The following is a 23,036-nucleotide window of genomic DNA, read 5'->3' on the forward strand; positions in this document are numbered from 1 at the left end:
ACACTTACAGTTGTAAAAACCGCAGAGTTTGTCCACAAACTCCTCCGGTACCAGTGGAGTCCGCCTGCAGTGTGTCGCATCGGGCTCTGTGTTTTTTATTATCCTTTAATTTTAGCCAGAAATGGTTATTGTTGAGACATGTGAGAGGGCCTCAGAAGAAGTTTGGCTGAACAGCGCCTTTGTCTGAGTCAATGTGAGTTTTGGATGGGTGCAGGCAGAATGCCTCTGCGGTCTGCCAGCTCCTCTTAGTCACTGCGGCTGATTCAGAGCCTTATTTTTGGGCTGATATTTGAAATGTGAGCATTGTCTTTCCTCAAAGTGTTGTTTCCGTGGAAAACGTGCTGCAGGTGGACGCGGCGCTCCAGGTTGTGAAGGCATCTGTTAGTGAAACACTCCTCCGGGTCGGCTTCAGCGTCCAGGATTTCTGTTCTGCCAGACTCTGGAACCGAACCGGACCAACGAGGACCAGCTCCTCTCGGGAGGAGCGATTGGCTCCATCTGAAAACCAAACGGCGTTTCACTTGAAACCTTGTCCTGGTCTCAGTCTTTATGATGGTCCTGGTCTCGGTTCCGTTGTCATGGAAACAGGCTGTTCAGCACTCACAGATGAGAACTGGCCCGAGCCTCTGCTGGTGAAACGCCACGCAGGTTTTCCTCTGTTCCTGTCCTGAAGTGTGGGTTGAGCCGAGGAGAGCGTTCTGAATAATGAATCTGAACGGCGGCTGCTGTGAGGGATTCAGACTCTCCGGGCCTCTCCGGCTCTTTTTTTTAATGAATCTGGTTGTTGGGGCTGCGCTCGGCGTGTGAACACGGTGTTCAACACGTCTCGCCGGCCCAGCCAACACAGAGCAGCTTTCACAGGTCAAAGGTCGTCCCTGCAGGGGTTCCAGCAGGCGGCTGACTTTTGTGGGATTCTCCCAAACCAGAAGTTCATGTTCTGTCTCCTGATGGGATGCTCAGGTTTGTTCTGTTGGTAAATTTCAGGACAAACGTCTCCCTGCTGGGAGAGTCTTTCGCTCTCTGTCGGTACTTTGATGCTTTTTCTGATTTTCACGGTGAAAACATGAAACCTCTCTGCTCCTCCTTGCTGGATCTTCTCCTTCATTCTTTCTCTTCGTCTGATCAAACCCAGTGAAGTTGATTTGGTCCTCTTGGTTGTATTTGAGCTTCCTTCATCCTCTCCATCCTGTTCCTCTGATCTTCTGAATGTCTTCTTTCACTTCTTTCTTCTCCAGCGTCCCGTTCTTCCTCTCATCTCCTCTTTCGTCGTCTTCCTCTTTGTAATCCTCTGAATCGTGCTTTCCCGTCTCCCCCGTTCAGAACCGGGTTGATTTAACTGTGTTTGACACAGACGCCGTTTGTTCTTTGCTTTCTTTGTTTGTCTCTGGCTTTGAGCTCCAGAAGGAGCGTTGATCAGATCAGGGTTTTTGGTGTTTTTCTCCCAGCAGACGTCACTCGGCCGACGTCTCCTGCGTTGTGTGTCTCTGCTCGTCCCTGGGCCGTCCTGTCCTCTGCTCTGAAGCGTTTCCTGTCCTCCGCTTGTCTTCCAGGCGCGATACAAACAGAGTCTGGACCCGACGGTGGACGAGGTGAAGAAGCTCTGCACATCTCTGAGACGCAACGCCAAAGAAGAGAGAGTCCTCTTCCACTACAACGGCCACGGCGTGCCGCGGCCCACCGTCAACGGGGAGATCTGGGTCTTCAACAAGGTAACACACACACACACACACACACACACACACACACACACGCACACACGCAGACCTCTGAAGCCACAGGGTTCACACTAACGCTTCATTATTTGTCGCTGAGATCTGACAGGCCGTGTTTACAGAAGCGTCAAACTGTAATTATGATGTGATTAGAGGAATAATCTGAGGAAAGCCGAGCAGAAATAATTACAGCTGATTAGGTCTTTAGCCTCGGTGGCTGGAGTTACTGTAAGTCTTCGTCTCTCCGCCCTGACAGGGCGGCTGTGAAAGGTCAGCCGCTCCGTCGCTGTGGTCACCTCAGATTATCTCACTGAAATAAATCTGGAGCTGTAGATTAGCAGCATTCTAACATGAGAATAACAGTCTAAATATCTAAATAGTAAGGAAAGCAGATCCCTGACATTGGTTTAAAGCTGGAGGAGCAACGAATAAGCTGTCATAGAGGAATGAAGCCGAGGCTCACAAACTGAGATAAACCGAATTAAGAACCAGTTCAAGCTCAACTCAAGATAAGCAGGGATCTCAGTTTACGACTGTGGCAGCCCAGAAATAACTGTTAGCCCAAACCAGTGAAAGCCTCCAAACAGAAAACCCACGTTAAACCCGGTCCAGCCACAGGAACCAGGTTCAATTCCCAAAAACCAATCAAGTCATTGAGTCCCGTCAGCAGGAGTTAGTCTGAGAACTGGCTAAACTCAGGCTCAGCTTAATTCAATCAGGCTAAACTTAGCCAGAGAATCGCCACGCTGAACTTTCTAAAGAATCGGGCTAAACATTAATCAGCAGACACATAAACATATTTGATGTGTTTGAGAGGCGTCTTCTCATGAAAGCAGTCTGAACCACATCAGCTCCAGCATTCAAGGCTTCAGGAAGCTTTAGGATCACTGATGTCTGAACGTGTCACTGTCTCACTGGACAAACACAGTTTACTTTAACTCAGTATTTGTAGCGTTGGGCTGCTCAGAGGCCGAGGAGCTATTAGGGGTCAAAGGTCGAGCTTGGCGACCCACACTGGTGCTCTGTCAGCAGAGGGATTGGCTGCCTCGTCCATGCCGTTTAAAGCCAGGTTCTGTTGAAAAGCAGCAGCGCTGCCCGGGCTCCTCGGAGGAAGGTTCCCGCAGTCATAAAGGTGCTAATGACCTCCGATCCAACACACACACACACACACACACACACACACACACACACACACACACAGAGGCTGCTGCTCTGCTGGCTCACTCTGGAGAGTCCTGCAGGAAGTCTGGGGCCGTTCAGCGGCCCGTCCGATAAGTAAGCACCCACTTAGAATGATGCAGCGCTGCTGTCTGGCCCGCCGGCTTCAGAGGACCCCCGGGCCCCATGTCCTCCTCACGCTGTTCCTCATCGCCGCTGCCGGAACTCTGCGGAGATCCTCCGCCAAACAAGCAAATGTTTGTATAAAGTTTGCAGTGGAACACAGAGGTGTCAGTGTTTTACCTTCGCTCCAGGAGGGAGGGAGTCGGGGACCGTCAGGAGAGAAGGTTGTTCTGCAGCTTCTGTCAGTCAGACAGCTCTGCCCTCCAATTAAAATCACTCCTGTATGGAAAAGAAGCACGAGATGAGCAGATTAAAGCCAGAAGTAAGGTACAAATCCTGTAGAGCGCGAGGAGAAGAGCTGTGAAGCAGCCTGGAGGACAGTTTGTTCCAGCAGACGGTTTGGTCGTGACGTTTTCCCTGAAGCTCACCTGTTGCTGTCTTCTAATGAGGAGCTCTGATCGACTTCAGTCACATCACATTTTAAACATTCAACCTGTCTGCACATCGGTCCTGCCGTCGCCACGGCGACACGCCAGTGCAAACAAAACCTCAGTCAGTCAGGGTGACCAACTTCCCATAATCCCCCAAAGCAGTGTTTTTTTTTTTATCAAATGGACGACCAACGAATCCAGGCTCAGCTGATGTTTTCTGACGTTTCGGACTCTCTGACATTAAAAGACGTCTTTCAGCAGCTCTGACCCACAGGTCAATAACTTCTGAGTGAGGTGCCTTTCTTCACTTTAACTCTTCCTCACAGAATTGAGCAGGATCTACTGGATCCCTGTTGACGTTTCGACCGCACGATGAGTAATGTGGATGTTTGTTTTACTGTCAGTCAGAGTCCGGCGCCTGTCAGCAGTGGAACGTAGAACGTCCACGTTAGACTGGACATGTTTCTGTTGACCCTGGACCCTCTTAATGGGATCAGGATCAGGATTAGGATCAGGATCAGGATCAGGATTAGGATTAGGATCAGCCAGTTGCCAGGCCAGTGAGAAGATGACTTTATTGAGATTTATAGAGGAAAGTCTTGTTTTCGTTCCAGGACAGGTGATGAATTCATCACTTTGAGGTTGACATGCAGGCTCCGCCCCCCTCCCTAACCCCGCCCCTACAGGTTAAACAGCTCCATCATAGCATGGTACCTTGATTTAAATGCTCTCTACATTTCCCTCACGCTCATATTTCTGTCTCCCTGACTCTAATTTGCTCATTTGAACAGTTTCTCTCCCGCAGCCTTCTGCTGGCTCGCTCCGTCAAACAGATGACTGCTTAATAATTAAACACCGATCCATGAAAATGAGTTATCAGCGATAACAGCGGCGCCGCTCCATCTCTCATCTCTGTTGCAGAACTACACGCAGTACATCCCGCTGTCCATCTACGACCTGCAGACGTGGATGGGGAGCCCGTCCATCTTCGTGTACGACTGCTCCAACGCGGGAATCATCGTCAAGTCCTTCAAACAGTTCGCCCTGCAGAGAGAGCAGGAGCTGGAGGTGGGCTTTACGCCGCGCCACGCCTACACCCACATGAATCAAAGCACAGGTTACCAGCAGCGCATCTTAATGGAGAATCCATCACAGCTGCTGCAGTAACCAGTGGCTGAGGCTTTTTTAATAATGACCACAGAGCTGTGTTATTCTAGAGCTGTCAGCGCTGTGGGGGACTGACTGACTGGAGCTGCAGCAGTCACAGGAGGAAGATGCTCTGTAATCTGGACACACACCCTTATAAATTAGGATTATCTTTAGCTCAGACTCGCTGATGCTGATCCTGCTGCAGATTAAAGTGGACAGTGGTGTTTTAGTCCTGTGCTGTTTGTGAATCTGGTTTTCTTCGGGACTAACGCTCCCCAGAAGGATTCCTGGACTCATTAAAACGCCGTCAGGCAGCAGATGATGCTGCTGGTATTTAAGAGCTATTAGGATCAAACTGTGTGCTTCGTGTCAACACACTCCTTCATCTGCAGTCGGTTAGAGAGCGCGCGGCGCCACATAGCGCCGAGTCACGGTCCGGGGCTGGAGTCCTCCGGTGCAGCGGAGTGATGGAGGCTGGGTTCACAGGCGCTCCTCTCTGCGCTTCTTCTTTTTATTACGTTTCCTTTCCCGCTCGCTCTCCGGCTGTGGCATGTTCTGTGAATTCCTAATGAGACGGTGCTGTCATTCATCTCAATTATTCATGGGGAGGTTTCATCCAGATTAGCGGGAGGGGGGGGGGGGGGGGGAGGCACAGTGCAGAACAGAGAGACGGGAGAAGAGAGGAGCTGCTGCATTCAGCCGCCGATCCGAGGCGGAGGGAAAGTGCTGAGTCGCCTCGGAGTTTGACAGCAGCCGTCAGCGAGCGTCTCCGGCTCCATCTGCTGCTTTAAACTGACTAAAGGTCACGACGGGCGCCAAACAAACACTGGCAAGCCGGCACAACATGGCCGCCTCCTCCACAGACTGGGCGTTATCAGGAAAACCAGGGATCGTCTCTGACCAGAACGAGAAAATCCACGTTTATTGCTTCTGCTGCCAGTTTGAACCTTCTGCTTTCTGATGGAGCTTCGTTGTTTAGTGGAGCATCGGTCCATCCATCCATCATCCACCTGTTCATCCATCCATCCATCCATCCATCATCCACCTGTCCATCCATCCATCCATCATCCACCTGTCCATCCATCCATCCATCATCCACCTGTCCATCCATCCATCCATCATCCACCTGTCCATCCATCCATCCATCATCCACCTGTCCATCCATCCATCATCCACCTGTCCATCCATCCATCCATCATCCACCTGTCTGTCCATCCATCCATCATCCACCTGTTCATCCATCCATCCATCCATCCTTGAGGCACCAGTTGAGACTGTTAGCACTGATGATCTGGTGCCCAAATGAACGTCTTGGTGAAGAAGTGTGGTGAAGACCGTGGTGAGGACTTTAGAGACCCTGTCGTGCAGAATCTCGTCCAGTGGAAGAGAAGTGACAGATTCCTCCTCCTGACAGCGGAGAGGCGTTCGTCATGAAGTCATAAGAACCTCTAGGGCTCCAGAGAGTCGGTGTGCTCACCATCAAATGAAACATCCAGTAGAAACTGTTCACACGTCATGTTGTCATAAAGAGAATCACAGGCCGGCTCACAGTCGATCCAGACCCGAATTAAAAGTGACAAACAGGAGAGAATCTGACTGGAATCACCTGGAGGAGAATTCCTTGAGAAAAGCCTTCATTCAGAGCTATTTTCAATCTCAGTGAAGTTTTAAAAGGACTTGTCATCAGAAAAAACTCCCACATAAGCAGTTTAGCAGCGGCTTCACACAGAATCAGTGTTCTGGCTGAGAGTGAGATGAAGAACAAACCGAGTGCTGACCTTCCTCCTGGGATGCAGCACGTTTCAGCCACGTTTCCCCCTCTTCACTGAGCAACGACAGCAATGGCTCCATCCAGCATGAATCTAAACTTACCGCCTGCATCCTGCAGCAAACACTGCTGCCCTGCAGGAAGAAATGAAACGTGACAGACGAGCTGAAGCTGTCTGTTGATATCCGTGGGTTTGGAGGGGAGGAGTCACCTGGGACAGGAGTGAGGTGAGGGTAATGAGAGGTGAGGAGTGAGCACGGCGGAGCCCTTCAGTCGTGGTGGAGACGATCCGGGCGGGGAGATCCCGCATGGCGCCCGGCTCTCCTGACGGCGGCGAATCGGGAACACAAGTACGAGAGGCCTGAAGTGGATCTCCCGGGCACCAGCAGACCCCGCGGCTCCTGATTGGAAGAGGCAGGAGGAACCAGAGCTTTACTGTACCTCAGAGTGTGTGTGTGTGTGTGTGTGCGTGCGTGCTTTATTATATGGCCACCTGCTTCCTTTTAAATATCTCATCACGTCAGCACTCAGCAGACATGTTGGCTACGTTATAGCTGCAGAGTGGAAAAAGACACGTGTGTGTGTGTGTGTGTGTGTGTGTGTGTGTGTGTGTGTGTGTGTGTGTGTGTGTGTGTGTGTGTGTGTGTGTGTGTGTGTGTGTTCACACAGTGTACCTAGTAATTGTATTAAGTTATTACTTCAGCACCATGGACAGCGCTATGTTTACTCTCCGTGTGTGTGTGTGTGTGTGTGTGTGTGTGTGTGTGTGTGTGTGTGTGTGTGTGTGAAAATCACTGCAGATCTCACAGGGCTGTGGCACCGTGTGTGTGTGTGTGTGTGTTAGTCAGCTGTGAGCGGTCTTGCTGAAGTTTCCAGGATGCTGCATTAAAGCTTCCATCCTCTTCATCAATAATACATGCACATGTGTGAAAATGCATATTTTTCAGAGTGTGTGTGTGTGTGTGTGTGTTTGGCCGAGCGTGTGTGTAATGGGGCCGGCGGCGAGTAGCAGGGGTTTTTTTTTTTTTGGGGGGGGGGGGGGGGGGGGGGGGGGGGGGGGGTTTACAGGTGCAATACTCTACACGACTATTTTATTCATACTGGGTCCATTTCTGCGTCCCATGCTGATGATGAGCTCGCCCCAGAACTCTCCTTTAAACTCGACATTTTATTTGAAACCGTTTTTACTGTTAATCATCACCACACTGAAGGTTTGACGCTATTATGGACAAGATTAAGTTGAAAATATAAGTCTGGGTGATGATTGATCTGTATTGTGACTGGACGGTTTATCTAGATGCTGATTCGATGGCTAATTTTGGATTCATCGTGGCGACTAAAACTTGAGCAGCTGAGTTTGTCTCCTTTCAGCTGGTTGTAACCTGATTGTTGGACCTGCAGTGATGATGATGATGATGATGATGAACTCTTCCTCCTGTCAGGCTTTCAGGCGCAGTCGTCTGAGAAGCAGCTTCAGGTGTGTTTATTGACTCAGAGTTCCCTTGCTGCTGATGACACTGTGTTATTCTGATGAAGCGTGACTGTTTTCATCAGTTCAACATCTTAACTGTGGAGGTTTTCCTGGACTCTGCTGAAACTCTGACGCTGGGATGCAGATGTTATAGCAGCACTGGACCTGTTCACTGTTACGTTACGGCTCTAATCCACCGACCCCTATTGGAGATGATCCGACCCATCCGATGCCAAATCTCACGAATCCAGCTGGTGGTCCGTCTTAATGCTATGGCTGATGGGCGCATGCGGCAGGTGTATTCTGAACGTGCAGACCATCAGATGGAGGTGTGGAGCTGCACCTGCCGCTCTCACTTCCTGACATGTGCTGCTCCGCCGGCGCTCATGCATGACGGCGCTGGCGTCTGGCTGCCGTGTCACATCTGGACACACACCCCCCCCCCCCCCCCCCCCTCCACGTGTTGATCTCCTCATAAGTTAGTGTCACGTTAGAAAACAGGACTGAAACAGACTTTTTCAGCCGCCCTGAATCCCCCCCGAGGACGAGACAGAAAAGAAGCTGTCACGGTGATTTTCATGGTAATTTGTGAGATTACAATATGCTAATGCGATAATTACAGTGGCTGCTTGGCATTAATCAGCGCCGGCTTGCAGTGTTGTGGTATTTGCTGTTGGGGATTAGTCGCGCTGCTTTCTCCAGATTTGCTTTCAGGAGACAATGTTCCTCTCAGGTTGACACACGGAGGCTTTTTTAAAACGGTGCTGGTCGGCGAATGCGCTGACATTTCCCTCATTAGGCAGAGAGAAGGGAATTGTGTTCGGAGAAGATTGGCACAAGTCCATCGCGCAGAAACAATGGGTCACCCACTCACGCCCGGCGGCGTTCGGGAGCGAGGAAGAGGAGGCTCGTGCACAGCTGTGCACATCTTATCACGCCTCCATTAATTAAGTGTTCTTCTGTGTTTTTAATATGATTTATTCATGTGTGTGCAGAGATCCGTACAGAGCGCCACAGTAAATACCGCGGTTCTCACACTGTCAGCCTCATTACCGAGTCAGCTAATGAGTTATTGGAGCGGGATGAGCGGGGAGGCGTTACAGAAACCCACAGCGCCTCGTCACGTGCGGCTCCGCCGGACCGGCCGTCTCGTCGAACCGTCCAATCAAACCAAGCATTGTCTCGCTTCCCGGCTCTCAGGACACTCGTCGTCGCCTCGGCCTCTAATTGCCGCCGCCCGGCTCTCCACCAGTGGCCCCCGGTTCCGCAGGTTTACCCCGACTTGCATCAGACGCTGAGCTGCCGCTGTCTGCCGGGCCGCGGTGCTCCGGTCTGACTCCACGTGTCTGGTGCCGTCGGGTCCTTCTGGCCGGAGCAGGGTTCACTTCAGCTTCAGAGCAAACAGACGCTCAGTATTCTGCAAACCAAACAACTGCTCACAGAAATCCACTGATTAGTGGCGCTCTGAACAGCAGGAGGAGAAAACGGAGCGAGAACTCGCTGTCGGTTCAGAAAAGCTGCTTTCCACCTCTCAGCTTCAGGTCCTCATAGTTCAGGTTAACCGATCAGCTTTAACCAGATGTTCTTAATCTTCTGGCCCTCTGACTCCCACCTCTCTTCTTTTTGACCGGACATTGATTTTTGAGTTTTTTTCTCTTCGTCTGTCGCCCGCTGATGGACGTCTGGAAGGTTTCTCTCCTCGCTGTCTTGCTTCCTGAGAGCGTTTGGAAACACAGAAAGAGTTTTAGCGCTTGACGCCAGGTCTTCCAGCTCAGTGAACATCTGTCAGGAGGCCTCATGCTAACTGTTGGTGATTTATATCCACACTGAGCCGGCTGCAGCTGTGCCAAATGGAATCAGATCATTCCTTCATCCCGCTCAGACGGTCCTCTCCGGGCAGAAATCGGCAGATTGCTCCTGTAATGTTAATTTATGTTCCACGTTTCTCAACTCAAACAAGCCTTTCAGGAGAACTGAGCCGTGTTGATTCATGACGAAGCTTGTTGGTGTTTGTGTTTTAATTCAGAATGTGAGCAACAGATTCCTCTCCTGAGACTGAGTCTCGCTGTCCTAACCAGCTGTTACCAGGCCCAGCAGGGGGGGGATCCTGAACGCCGCTCCGCTCTGTTGAACCACGTGGAAATAAAAACTGTGACGTTTGGAGCAACGGCAGGAAAACGAAGCTCGGTCTGAACTAAACTTTGGTTCATTTTGATTTATTGAACCTTCAATTCAGAGAGCTGAGGCTCATTCCCAGCCGGGACCTGAAGCAGAGTTCTGATGTGAGAAGCAGGATTCAGCAGCTTCTGGGGCTCAGATCAGGTGTTGAACTCGTTTTAGTTCAGAGACGATCCAGAGTGTAAAAACAGAATAACATTTAAATTCAACTGTAAAGTTCGTCTTTATGCAGACGATGGAAATGTCTCTTTCCACAAAACCAAAGAATTACTACAGAACATGATTCTAATAAAAATGGTGTTACTGAAACCTGCTGGTGTGAAGTGTCCCCTAAACCTCTCCTGTAGCTGTTGCATTCTGGGTATTTTTCCAGACCCCCCCCTGACAGCACAGCTCTGAGGCTAGCTTGATGTCACACTGAGCTCTAATCTCCGATTGTGGTAAAAATCAGTGTTTTCTTTAAAGTCAGGCCGGACTGGAGCCTGTGGCGGTCTGGTTAGGACTAATGTTTGACTTCCTGGTTTAGAGGGAATCATAAAAGCTTGGAGCCGTTGATGAGATGTGTGCATTAACGCGAGGTGGCGTGGTTTCTCCGTCAGGTGGCAGCCATCAACCCCAGCCACCCGCTGGCCCAGATGCCGCTGCCGCCCTCCATGAAGAACTGCATCCAGCTGGCGGCGTGCGAGGCCAGCGAGCTGCTGCCCATGAACCCCGACCTGCCCGCCGACCTCTTCACCTCCTGCCTGACCACGCCCATCAAGATCGCCCTCCGCTGGTAGGAGCTGCACCCCTGCACCACCGCCTCCCTCCTCCACCCGCCTCAGACAAGACAAATATCTTTTTCTATTTAGTTTTGATTTGCTTTTCTCCACATTATTGTATTTTTTAACTTTTTGAACTAGTTACAGTATTCAAAGACATTTTTGTGCTCTATAAGGTTCTTTTTTATTGATTTTCTAGTTTTACATTTGACTTGATTTCATTAGTTTTATTTAAAAATTTTTGCTTTTTTAAAATAATTTCAGTTTTGAGTTTTTCAGTTTAATTTCCATGTTTCCAGTGTCTTGCTATCCAGTTCCAACTCGTATCAGATCACTTCCATTCTTGTTTCTACTTTTCAGTAATTTTACTACAAACATCTTACAAAACGATTTGTTTTTACTGCATCATTTTAACATTTCCATAACTGACATGACTATTGTTTTGTTTGTTTCCTATTTAGACTTTGTATTTTTTTAATATTTATGATATCCCACTCACTCATCTTATTGGTTCTGTCACTTTAAGAGATTTTTTTAAATTTTTTTTTTACATTTTTAACTTTTCTGGCAGGCTTGCAAAAGCTAATATTAGAAATCAATAAAAGTAGAAGCTGTCAGTCCCTCGGTGAGAGGGGTGACGCCCGGTGGAGTCCGTCAGGTCTGTGGGAGTCCGGTCTCTCCAGATGAAACGAGACTCTGGCTGTCCTGAAGGAAGAGCAGCATTCAGAGAACCCAGCTGACGGAGCTTCAGGCTGCAGGTTACATCAGGCAGGGTGTGTGTGTGTGTGTGCGTGCGTGCGTGTGTGTGTGCGCGCGCGCGCGTGTGTGCATGTGTGCGTGCGTGTGTCTTGCACATTTCAGCAAAGGTGGTTACATCACCGCTGATTTGCTATCAGCATACACACACACACACACACACACACACACACGTTGGACTCACAAGAATGTTGTTGTGAATTTAAGTTGTAAATTCAACCAGAGAACTTTGTTAAATAAACACTGACAGCGTTCTCGGTGTTGAACTCCAGTTTAAATGACGCGTTGTCATGGAAACAGTTGTTCTCGGTGTTGAACTCCAGTTTAAATGACGCGTTGTCATGGAAACAGTTGTTCTCGGTGTTGAACTCCAGTTTAAATGACGCGTTGTCATGGAAACAGTTGTTCTCGGTGTTTAACTCCAGTTTAAATGACACGTTGTCATGGAAACAGTTGTTCTCGGTGTTGAACTCCAGTTTAAACCAGTGCTCTCCAACCTGTTTTTAACGCCACAGTCCGGTTTTAAACACCGAGTCCTTCCCCGCGGCGGCAGGACAGTGTGTTAAACCGATGGCGTTCAGGGCAGAAAAGACGGGAGTGAAGCGTTGTTCTGAATAAAGCTCAGTGCACGCTCGCAGTGGTCTGGTCTCTGGTCTGCAGAGCCCCCAACAGGGCCCCGGACTGCAGGTTGATCCGTGCTCATGAAGGCTCTGAGTCCACTGCGTCAAGCCGTCTCATGTTTTCATTCCTGCAGCTCTCATAATGTGTTCATACCGCTGGAGGTGGACTCAGGAGACTCGGTCCGTCCCTCAGCGTCTCTCTCCCTCATACTTCTGCTGTTTGCTTATTTTGTTCTAAATAAAGCCCCGGCTCCGGCGCTCCGGCGCTCCGGCGCTCCGGCGCCCCGGCGCTCCGGCGCTCCGGCTCCGGCGCTCCGGCGCTGCTGGGCTGTGGAGGAGATGAAGCGGGGCCGGGCGGAGCCTCAGGACGGAGTGTTGCCTCACCTTCTCCTTTAAACTTTAATAAGATGCTGTGAGGGGGTGACGGAGTTCACGGAGCCGGGCGGAGGGAGGCGCTGCGTGTGGACTCCTCATTGCTCAGCTGAGCAGAAAATCATTATTGATGGAGCGCCATCTTGAAGGGATTTCCCCGCCGCTGCAGTGGGGGCCGGCGGGTGGAGGAGGTGCGGAGCTCGGGGTGAATTCAGTGTTTCTGAACGGTTTCGGCAGACTCGTCCTGAAGCGGGGGTCAGACTCGGAGCCGACCTGTGACCCCGTCAGCTCTGGTCCCTGAAGGAGACGCTGGTTTACGACCTGGCCCACATAGAGGCAAACGTGTTTCTACATGAAACCGCATCAAGAAATACGTCTGTCCACATGGAAAGACTGAACAGGCTGCAGTGAGAACACAGCAGGCGGATCTGGACCGGCGCTCAGGAAACATGGCACAGGTCCACTTTCAAGCCAAGTCCTGCTCGTGAAGTGAAAACAAAAAACTTCCACACTGTTTTCTCTCCGTTTACACCAAAACGGTGTTCAGTCAGTGAAAACACAACGTTCTGACGACGCTCATGAGTCGATGGATCCAGACGCAGCAGAAACAGTCCTGAGCTCCTCCGTCTGGATCGGTCACCTTCACGTCCCAGATCCACCCTCAGAGGACATTTCAGTCTTCCTCTGCAGTAAAGCCAAACATATATCTGTGCTTCTACTTCGGTGAACAATGTGCAGCAGCAGCGTCAAATCAGGAAGCCAGCGGCACTCACCGTTTCCTCCGGAGCTTTCTGGAGTCTTCAGACCGGAGGAGTCGCCCCGGGTGTCGAACCTTTCTGGACTGCTTGTTTCTGCAGGTTTTCTCGGTTTTAACGCAACAAACCCGTTGATCTCTGCCGTGCTTTGGTTAACAGAAGCAGCGATGAGCTCTCAGTTTACGGAGATCAGAATGAATGCGGCGCCCGCTGCTTGTCGTCCTCAGCTCTTCTGAATTAAAGTGGATGAAATGGAGCAGCAGTCCTGGTTTTTTCGCTCAGCCAGAGGTGTCAGGTGTTCTGCTCTCAAGTCAAACTGGCCTCCAGGTTCCATTCAACTCTTTTCTCTCACAGTTTTTATATTTTTGTAAAAATCGAGGACAAGCTGCAAACATTCCGTCGTTTCAGAAGAAGAAAACTTTTGCAGTGTCTTGCAGTTCACTTCTTTAAATTCTTCCTCCAAGGAGAAAAATCATTCAGGCTCAAAAGAAAACATCTGGATGGACCAGACAGCTGGTTAAGAAGTGAGCCTGGAGTCAAATTACAGGAGCGTGATGCTGCTTGTCTGCATCAGAAGCAGAAGATTCACAGCTTTTCCAGTCAGTAGGAAAGAAATGTGGCCAACAGCATGGAAACACTCTAAAGCGGTGAAAAGGACGGCGATCCTGATGTCAAATTACAAGTATTGGGTGCTGCATGTCTGCAGGTTCCGCCCTCAGGAGCCTGTCTTTTCTTTTCACACTGAGGCGACTTGTTTCAAAACAGAAGCTGCAAAGTTTCATGATTGTCTCTGGAGTCAAAACCCGACGAGGCTGGTGTCAAATTACAGGTGCTCACTGCTGCTTCCATCTTCACTCGGAGGGAAAATCAAAACGATTCAGACAGCCTTCATTCAACGTCTTTCACAGACATCTGTGAAACCAGACAGAGGCTGGTGTCAAATTACCGGCATTTGCTGTTGCAGGCCTGACTTCATTTATGGAGACGTTTTCATATGAAGAGGAAAACAGTGTTAAAACAAAATCTGTGTATAATGAAACAGAACAAACCACACCTTCATCAAATTCGCACACACACACGCACATAAATGCAAAACAAACACTCCCATTTTTGTTGCGTACACCAGGGAGCCAGGTGTTGAAAACCGTTCTCTCAGTCAGAGGAAGGTCTCACTGCTGACGTGCGCTGAAGAAAGCCTGATGACTCCTCACTGTGAGCGACGTTAGCATGAGCGCCGGCGGCGGCGGTCATGCTAACGTCACCGGCATGCCGGCTGGCGGTGATGAATATGCAGGAGGAAGGTTTCCATCGGCGCGGGCTGATCCGGTCCCAGAGGACCCGGCTCCCCCGCTGCCTCCGGACCTGACGACTCCACCCAACGCCTGGGAGCCAACAGCACCCCATCAATCCCATCAGCCCCAGCACATCCCATCCCTCCCTGTCCTGGTGCTCAGCCTCTTCCTCTACCTGGAGGAGTGTGAGTCAGGAGGAGGTTTCAGGGAGCTGCAGCCACGTGAGCCCAGCTCAGCCTCATTAGGCTCAATGAGAGCACATTTGACTGCGCCTCCCATTTCAGTAGGTGAGGTGCACACACACACACACACACACACACACACACACACACACACACACACACACACACACACACACACACAGCCGAGGTGTAAATGACTTGTAAAAAACACTCGTCTTGTCTGTAGATCGAGGCTGAAGCTGTTACATAACATCCTGCTCCCCACTTTCTGAGGACCTGTGTGGGTTTAATCTGAGCAGCAGATTCACCTCAGGAATCCCCACACACACCCCGCCCTGACGGAGAAACACTCCTGCAGACCTCGCGGCGTGCCGCTGAAAACACACCGCTTAAGTTTAGTGTTCATTTAATGAACGTTTGTCATCAAATCAGTCAACACTGCAGGTATGTCGGCGCTGCTGGATTGGTTACTTTTCTCATCAGTGAGAACGGTGGAAGAGCCGCAGAGCCGCTGTCTCTCTGGACTCCATGAGTTGACCGTTAGCATTAGCATAGCATTAGTCAGTTACCTTCTCTGACATCCAGATTATGGAGCATCTTCCTCCTCTAGTTGATGTCTCTTCAAATGAACGCCATAATCACCAGACTGACCAGTCAGACCGGACACCTCTGCTAATGCTAATGCTAATGCTAATGCTAATGCAAACACTGTAGCACCTCAGCTCCGTGTTCCTCATGAAGACACATTGAGGAAGTTTATGGTAACTAATGCAAGTTTTGCTTTCCTGTAGTAACTTCTGAGCTGCAGGACTTGTTGTGGTTCGTACTGATCATTTTTCTGGACTGGTTTAGTTCTTTTCTGCAGGAAGTCCACAACCAATTACCTGTTGTTTCCTCAGGGTCTGATTTAAAAAAACAAAAGAAAGAAAAATGCATCAAAAGATCTGCACTTCTTCTTTTTGTTTGTAATGTAGTTTTTGAGCAGGCGGTGCCGGTACCTCGGTGACCCAGAGAACAGATGGAGGGCAGACTGGGAACAATCTGGAGAACAGGAGCACATTTCACCCCTAAAAGTTTAATCAGGCCGTGCTTCACCTCCCTTTATGGGCCCTTTTTCTTCAAGATGACTGACGGAGGTCGTCTCTGCTCACATTGGCTCGGCCAGCAGCCGGCGGCTTTGACTTTCCTCCAGCTCCGGATGGAGGCTCTCCGTCAGCTGCGATGGTCAAACTGTTCCTTTCAGAGGTGGTCCTAATGATCTGGCTGGTGTCGCTCGCTTCCCTCTCACCTGTTTAAAAAGCTTCTCTTTCTCGAGGCGGAGCTGATGTATTCGGCATCACGTCACCTTCGCCGTGTTCTCATTATTCCTGGGAGTCAGACACAATAGTCAGCCCACACAGATGAGCCGCTCGGTGACATCTGCTGATTACTACATCTCCACATTAGTTTCATCTGAATGTCAGACGTCCAGCTGTGAGTCAGAAAACGTGCCGGCTCGTCGTCGGGGCCTGGTTATTCAGCGGGCTCGTCCTGACGTCAGCTCCAGTCTGCCTCCCGGCTGAACGGAGGAGCGCTGAGGGCGAGGTCGGCCTGCCGCCATCTCCCCAGAGCGGGGGGTGAATCATCTTGATGTGGATGGAGAGTGAAGGCCGTGATGAGGCCTGCCGCTTAATGATGCGGCAGGACCGTCCTCGTCCTCTCATTTATCTCAGGACGGATCAAACAGCGCATTAATCAGCTGCTGCCGTCACTGGACGAGCTTCGTGCTCCTGCATCGGGTCAAAGTGGAATTCTGATCAGCTCCGATCAGGAGCGACGGACTGGGGACGAATTCAGTAGACAAACATTCTGGTGTCATCTCCCTTTGTCTTCTTCTCTTTCTTTTTCTTGATGTTTTTTTTCTTTTTTTCCTTTTTTGGTCTTCTTCACTTTCTCCTCTTTCCTCATCTTGTCCTCATTCTTTGTCCACTTCTTCATCATCGTGTCCTTCTGAAGCTTCTTCTTGTCTCTTTTTTACTTTCTTCATCTCCTTTTCATGTTCTTCTTCTTCACCCTGAGCTTGTGACCCTGGACGAGCTGTAGCTGCAGATCAGTACAGCTTTTTAGTTCAGCGTTGAAACGATCAGGAAGAAGTTGAACCTTTTCCTCCCGATGCGGGACTTTCAGAGTCAAGTCGGCCTGACGGAGCTGCAGGTGTCACGAAGTGCCGGTTCTTCTTCAGAGGATGATCTTCTGCTTCTGAGCCACAGATCAGGAGTCCAGCATCCCAGAAGGCTCCTGGGCGGCCCGGCGGTTTGAGGAAGTCGCTCACTTCACTTTGAAATTGAAGCCTGGATGTTTGAGGCGTTGCGCAGCTCTTCCTGAAAGCCGGCGGTGTTTCCGAGCTGCAGTGATCCAGGCTGCGCCTCCGCCGTCACGTTCGCAGACTGGAGGACGAGCAGATCTGATTTTTATGGTAATTCGGGCGGTTTAGGTGCTGAAGGAAGATCTGAGTGTCAGAGCTGGGTTGTCCGTCGGAGGTCAGAGGCAGCAGATTGGATTTGGGCCACATGACTGATGGAGGCGGCGGCTTGGGACGGGAGGGCTGATTGAAGGAGTAATGAGCTGTGGAAGAACGGGGGACCAGAGGAACCCCCCCACCCCCCTCCCCCGCCCGGTGGCTTCCTCATACTAAACCACTTCATTTCCCTGCTCAGACTTTAATATGTACATGTCCGCCCCCTCGCCTCCACACGCTCCGACAGCCACCAGTCCAATTAAAGTCTGGCCACCTCGCTCTGCCAGTAATCCCTCCATTTCCTCCACTTTCCTCTTCGCCTTTGTCCTCCACACTTCTTCTGCCTCTCTCCTCTTGGTTTGCTGGAACTTCTCTTGGATACGGGGGAATTGTCCCGCCGGCGCCGGCGGGTTCAGATGTCTTGTTTCTTGCTGTTATCGTGACTGAAATCCCGAGTTTCTCTGACTCCCGAGACGATCTCTGGTTCCTCTCCACACTGCAGCTCTTCTCCGTCCACTGCCGTTTTCTGAAAGCGTCTTTGATTCTGCTCCTCATATCTGGAGAAAAGCTGTGTTTTTTGAGATGTTTTCTGAAGAGCAGAAAGCAGAAGCATTTGGCGTTTTCAGCAGGAGTTTAGCAGAAGTGCTTCAGCGAGCTTCAGGTTCTCGCTTCATTCAGAACTTCCTCATTTTCACCTGAACTGTCGAATCTTCTTTAACAGCCGGAATGTGAAACACTAATTAAATCCTCTCTTGTGTGTTTACTGATGTTTCAGAAAACATGTCGAGCTTGTTTGGAATCCAGACTTTCATTCTGGCGATCAATAGAGAATTAACCTGAGAAACAAACGTTTTTGTCTTTAGAACAGAATGTGTAAAATCCGCCGACGGAGCCTCTGATTGATCACGTCTGGTAGGAAGAAGCATAACGAGGATTTATTTAGTTTTAGTGAAGAACTTTCGGGCTTCCTGAGCTCAGGCTGCATTTGAATCCGTCTGAGTGACGGCGGCTTCCCTCCCTCCACATGATTTACGTCTCCTTCCAGCCGTTCGCTCGCTCTAACGACTCCCTCCTTATTACCGCGCAGCCGGCGATTTCCCCGGCGTGTGCCAAAAACACACACGTCTGCCGGGGGTCAAAGGTCATCCAGCGTGATGAAGATGAGCTTTGAACAGGTTTGGTTTTGATCGTCTGTGAGCAGGACACACACACACACACACACAGGGAGAACATGAAGTTCCTCCATCCTGACGAATCTCTCTTCTGTCTTTGTCTCCAGGTTCTGTATGCAGAAGAGCGCCAAGCTGGTGCCCGGAGTGACGCTAGACCTCATCGAGAAGTGAGTACTCCGCTCCGTCTCCGTCAGAGTGAAGATGTTTCCAGAAGTCAGGGACATGTTGCCTTCAGATGCTCCTTTTACCCGACTCCTCTTCCTATCTACTCATCCTGGAGGAAAGGCTGAATCAGTGTTGTTTTCTTCGCTGATGATGACAAAATGATTTCGTTGTCGTCTTTTTATTTCATGAAGATAACGAGGCGTGACGACCGAGACCCGACTTTTTATGTCAGTGTTTGGTCCGTCAGACATCGGAACAGGAGAAACTCCAGACTGCAGGTTTTTCATCAGCGACTCTGCTTCAGACACACACACCGACATCGATGTGAATAAAAACCTCTGGCTGAGATAAAAACATTGACCTTTTCTGCGCTGTGCTCAGAGTGGATCGGAGATTTCTGCAAACAGAAACAGAATTTCTCCATCCTGAGTCTCAGGATCCTGAACGTGTTTCCAGCTGTGGAAGAATGAAAACAGAAAACCTGAATCCTGGAGCAAAACCCTGAAAGTGAAGCAGACGCTCTCTAGGAACAACCAAGAACACGGAGAGCGGCTGCCAGCCGCCGCGAGGCTCCAGCAGCTCCAGCCCGGATCAGGGGACTGGTTCTGAATCTGGAGAACCTGGAGCCGCTCAGACGCAGTGTTCAGGGTCAACAGTCCCTCACCGTTCAGTAACAGCAGCGCCGTTTGAGCCCTGAACTTTGACCTCGGCTCGCTGCTGACAGAGGAACCGAGCCCCTCCTCCCCACACTGGCTCCAGGTCCGGCTGGGTCCAGATCCTGGCTCCATGTCCGGCTGGGTCCAGATCCTGGCTCCAGGTCCGGCTGGGTCCAGATCCTGGCTCCAGGTCCGGCTGGGTCCAGATCCTGGCTCTGGCTCCAGCTCTCTGTCTTCCTGGCCGTTCGGCTGCGTCGTCCTCTCTCTGCTGCACGTGCCGCCGTCCGCTCGCCGGGCTCGGACTGGCGCTTTAAAGGTCGCTCTGGGTTTGGTTTGGCGGCGCGGCGTTGGGGCGGGGCGGGGCGGGCCGCCGGCTCGCTTGTTGATTTGTTGATGGATTCGCTGGCGGCTCTGTCTCTGCTCCATCTGTGCGCCCTTCTGTCTCTGCTTCCCACATACATCCAACACACATTCTGCCGCTCCGCGCACACCCGCTTTACATAAGAGCAGTCACGAAGCGCTGCCGGCCGCCTCCCCCCAGCAGGGGGGGGGGGGGGGGGGGGGGGGGGGGGGGGTGGAGGGGGGGGGGGGGGGGGGGGGTGGAGGGGGAGGCGTGGCCACGGCCCCCCGCCGGAGCCCGGCCAGCCCTCCTCCGCGGTGCGTGGTGCCGGCAGGCCTCCCCCGGAGTCCCACGCTGTGGGAGACTGAACCAGGGCGCATCTGAAGTCCCTCTGAGCTGGGACTGGAGCGCCACCTGCAGTCCTCCATGCTCCTCCTGGTTCCTGCTGTAGAGGTTCCTGGATGTCCTTTCATTTCCCTTCTCCTTCCTCCTCCATCCAGATCATAGAGCATCTTCCTCCTCGATCCTCCCGGTGGTTGCTGAGCCTTCTATAAACACATTACTGGTCCATTTGCTGAGTCTCTGTCGCTGCTCAGTGATATTTTTAGAAGGTTCAGCAACAACCTCACTCATTATACAAACTGCAAAACAATGTGCTTCATATTTCATCCTGCGCCACGACGTCCTGTTTGCTCAAAGGCTCTGCAGCACAGCACCACCAGATGGCTGCAGAAGGCGTAACTGCCGAGGAACAGAGTCCCTATACCCTCTCTATACAGATGCACAGTGTGGTTAAAGTTGTTTAAAGAAATACACAACAGTCAGTTGTGACACCGCTCATCTCGGAGCAGATGACCTGAATGTGTTTTCATCAATGACAAATATCTGGGCTCACATGGACGAATCTTTTTACATTTACAAATTTTATTACAGATCACAAGATTTTTTTTCTTTGTCCAGATTTGAAAGCATAATTACAGAGAACTGTAGAGATGATTGTTGCAGATTCTGGCTCACATTGACAGCTCTCACACTGGACACACACACAGCTCTAAATACACACTGACAAACAGTGTAGCTGCAGTAATGCCCTCATAGCTGTGACCCATGAGCAGCGGGGATTTGAACCAGGGACTCTCTCAGACCTGTGAAACCCCGTCGACACAGAGCTCATTAAGTCGGTCTGGATGTGATTTCCTGGCTTTGCTCCAGCAGCTTGTGTCTCAGATTTCCTCAGAGTAGAAACTCCTCCGAGTGTTCCTTGATCGACGTGCCGGAGAAAGAAAAACCTCGGTCCTCGCTGCACGTCCAGTTTGTCACTGCTCCAGTAACCGATGACAACCGGAGGAGTGGTGAATGCTTTAATGTGGCGACTTACACAGAAGAAAAATAATTGTTCGACCAAAACAAGCTGATAAACTGTCAGAGCGGATTGACTTTTGTCCTCAAGTTTTAAAATAAAAATAAAAAGAATTATTGATATGAAAGAACAGGTGAAGTTATTTACTTTTCAGATTGTTTCTGTTGTGTGTTTTGAGCATTCGTGTTTTCTTCTTTGTTGTTTTTAATTCTGTCTTTTCTGTCGAACTCCGACTTCCTGCAGCTCGTTGTTGATAGCTGTCTGTGTGTCTGCAGGATCCCCGGCAGGCTGAACGACAGACGGACGCCTCTCGGAGAACTCAACTGGATCTTCACCGCCATCACAGACACCATCGCATGGAACGTTCTGCCTCGAGGTGAGGACACACACACACACACACACACACACACACACCCCTGTTGATTCACTGTTGTTTGGTCGGATTCAGATTAATATTTTATGTTGAAAAGTACAAAAACAAGGTGACTCAGTGTTAAATGTTCGGTTAAACTTTAATCTCTGCTGAGTTCTAATGAGTCTGGAGCATCACTTAAGGTTTCATTCGTCATGTTTAGACTAATCAGAAGCTTTTAAAACAGTCAAACTCCAAACAGACCCTCAGAAAGCAGGATGGAATCGTCTGACCACACCTCAGCTCCAGGCTTCAGTTTGTTGGAGCAGATTCTGATGAAACCGTGTTCCTGGAAGAACCTGCTGGAGATCATCGAATCCGATTCATCGAAGACGCCTGGGATCAGGAAGACGTCGTATCTTCACGCCAGCGTTGTTTGACATGTTGCTGCCATTCTGAAATTTGGCGTGCCGCTGGCAGCGTTGAACTTCCTGTGGGGTCGGAGCCGGGAAGCAGTGGAGCCATGAAGACTGGAACGCATCTCGTCCTGATGTTTCAGCCCTGAAGGATCCCACATCGCCGCTCCTCATGACCAGGACAGACCGTCAGCAGCTCGGAACCTTCCAGAAAGACCAGCTCCATCTTCAGAGCCACTTCCTGTTCAGAGAGCAGCTCAGTGAGGAACGAGCCGGCAGAAGAGACCAGACCGACTCTGGAACAGGTTCTGAACCCCCGAGTCTGAACTCTGCTCTCACCAAGCTTCATGCTGCCTCCTCACTCACTTCAAGCCTCGCTCGTCCCCTCTCTCTCCCTCTCCCTGTCCTAATGTTTGTGACTGAGGAGGAACAAGCGAACGCCGTCATCCCCGCTGGTGGTGACCAGAGACCTGCTGGTTCCAGCCCTCCTCTGAACACACCGGCTAGAAAAGTCCTCCTTACATCAGAGACGTGGACATCATTGACGCCCTGGTGGTGTCTCCTCTGAGGACGCCGTCCTCTGGCTGTGAGGACCCTGAACTCCCCACATGGTGAGCTGCAGCAGGAGCTCTCCATGGTGCTGAAGAACAACAGCCAGGATGTAAAGCTGAGCTCCAGAGTCACCGTGGAGGGACTGGACCACAACATGAGACGCTTCGGCTGTGGACAGCAGAGACACCAGAGGACGCCTGTCCTGAGGAGGAGGCTGGTGGAGGAGGTGATGGAGGAGGTGACGGAGGAGGTGACGGAGGAGGTGATGGAGGAGGCGATGAGGGAGAGAAGAGTGCAGGAGGAGGTGAATGGGAACAGAAGCACAGAGAGAGGACTGAAGAAGAAGAAGGAGGAGGTGGAGGAGGGGAAGGCAAAGATGGAGAGCAGACTGTTGGAGGTGGAGCAGAGGTGGAGCAGCCTCTCTCTCTCTCAGGAGGATCTGCTGCTCTGGACTCAGGGAGGTGGAGTTCTGACTGGAGGCCAGGAGGCGTCGGAGCGACCTGTGACCGAAGGAGTGAGGGTGGATGTGGGGATGGAGGAGGAGGAGGACAGCAGGGTGGTGCTGCCAGATAAAAGGAAACAGGAAGAAGTGGGCGGAGCTAAAGGAAAGAGATTCAAGTCAAAGAAAAGGAAGGTGGAGAGTTCAGCTGAAGAGGGCGGAGGAGGACCAGGAGGGTGTTTATGGGACAATAGAAATGAAACCATTCTTGGAAAGAACCAAGAATAACAGAGGTGTAAAGGTGGAGGACGACTTTCCACATCTTGAGGATTTTGCGTATTTTGGTAAAGTGAACCTAA

At 50.8% G+C, this 23,036-nt stretch overlaps 1 protein-coding gene across 5 annotated transcripts in view; it reads left to right on the plus strand.

Moving 5' to 3' along the window:
- Positions 1-23,036, plus strand: part of rptor (regulatory associated protein of MTOR, complex 1) — a 125,376-nt gene that overhangs the window by 49,627 nt on the left and 52,713 nt on the right. For all 5 annotated transcript variants that reach the window (XM_030093850.1, XM_030093852.1, XM_030093851.1 and 2 more), the window contains exons 5-9: positions 1,551-1,709; positions 4,346-4,492; positions 10,590-10,765; positions 18,505-18,564; positions 21,194-21,294. In XM_030093850.1, the coding sequence (XP_029949710.1) occupies positions 1,551-1,709; positions 4,346-4,492; positions 10,590-10,765; positions 18,505-18,564; positions 21,194-21,294 (643 nt within the window). The remainder of the gene's footprint in view (positions 1-1,550; positions 1,710-4,345; positions 4,493-10,589; positions 10,766-18,504; positions 18,565-21,193; positions 21,295-23,036) is intronic.

Source organism: Salarias fasciatus, chromosome 6 (assembly GCF_902148845.1).
Source record: "Salarias fasciatus chromosome 6, fSalaFa1.1, whole genome shotgun sequence".
NCBI lineage: Eukaryota > Metazoa > Chordata > Actinopteri > Blenniiformes > Blenniidae > Salarias > Salarias fasciatus.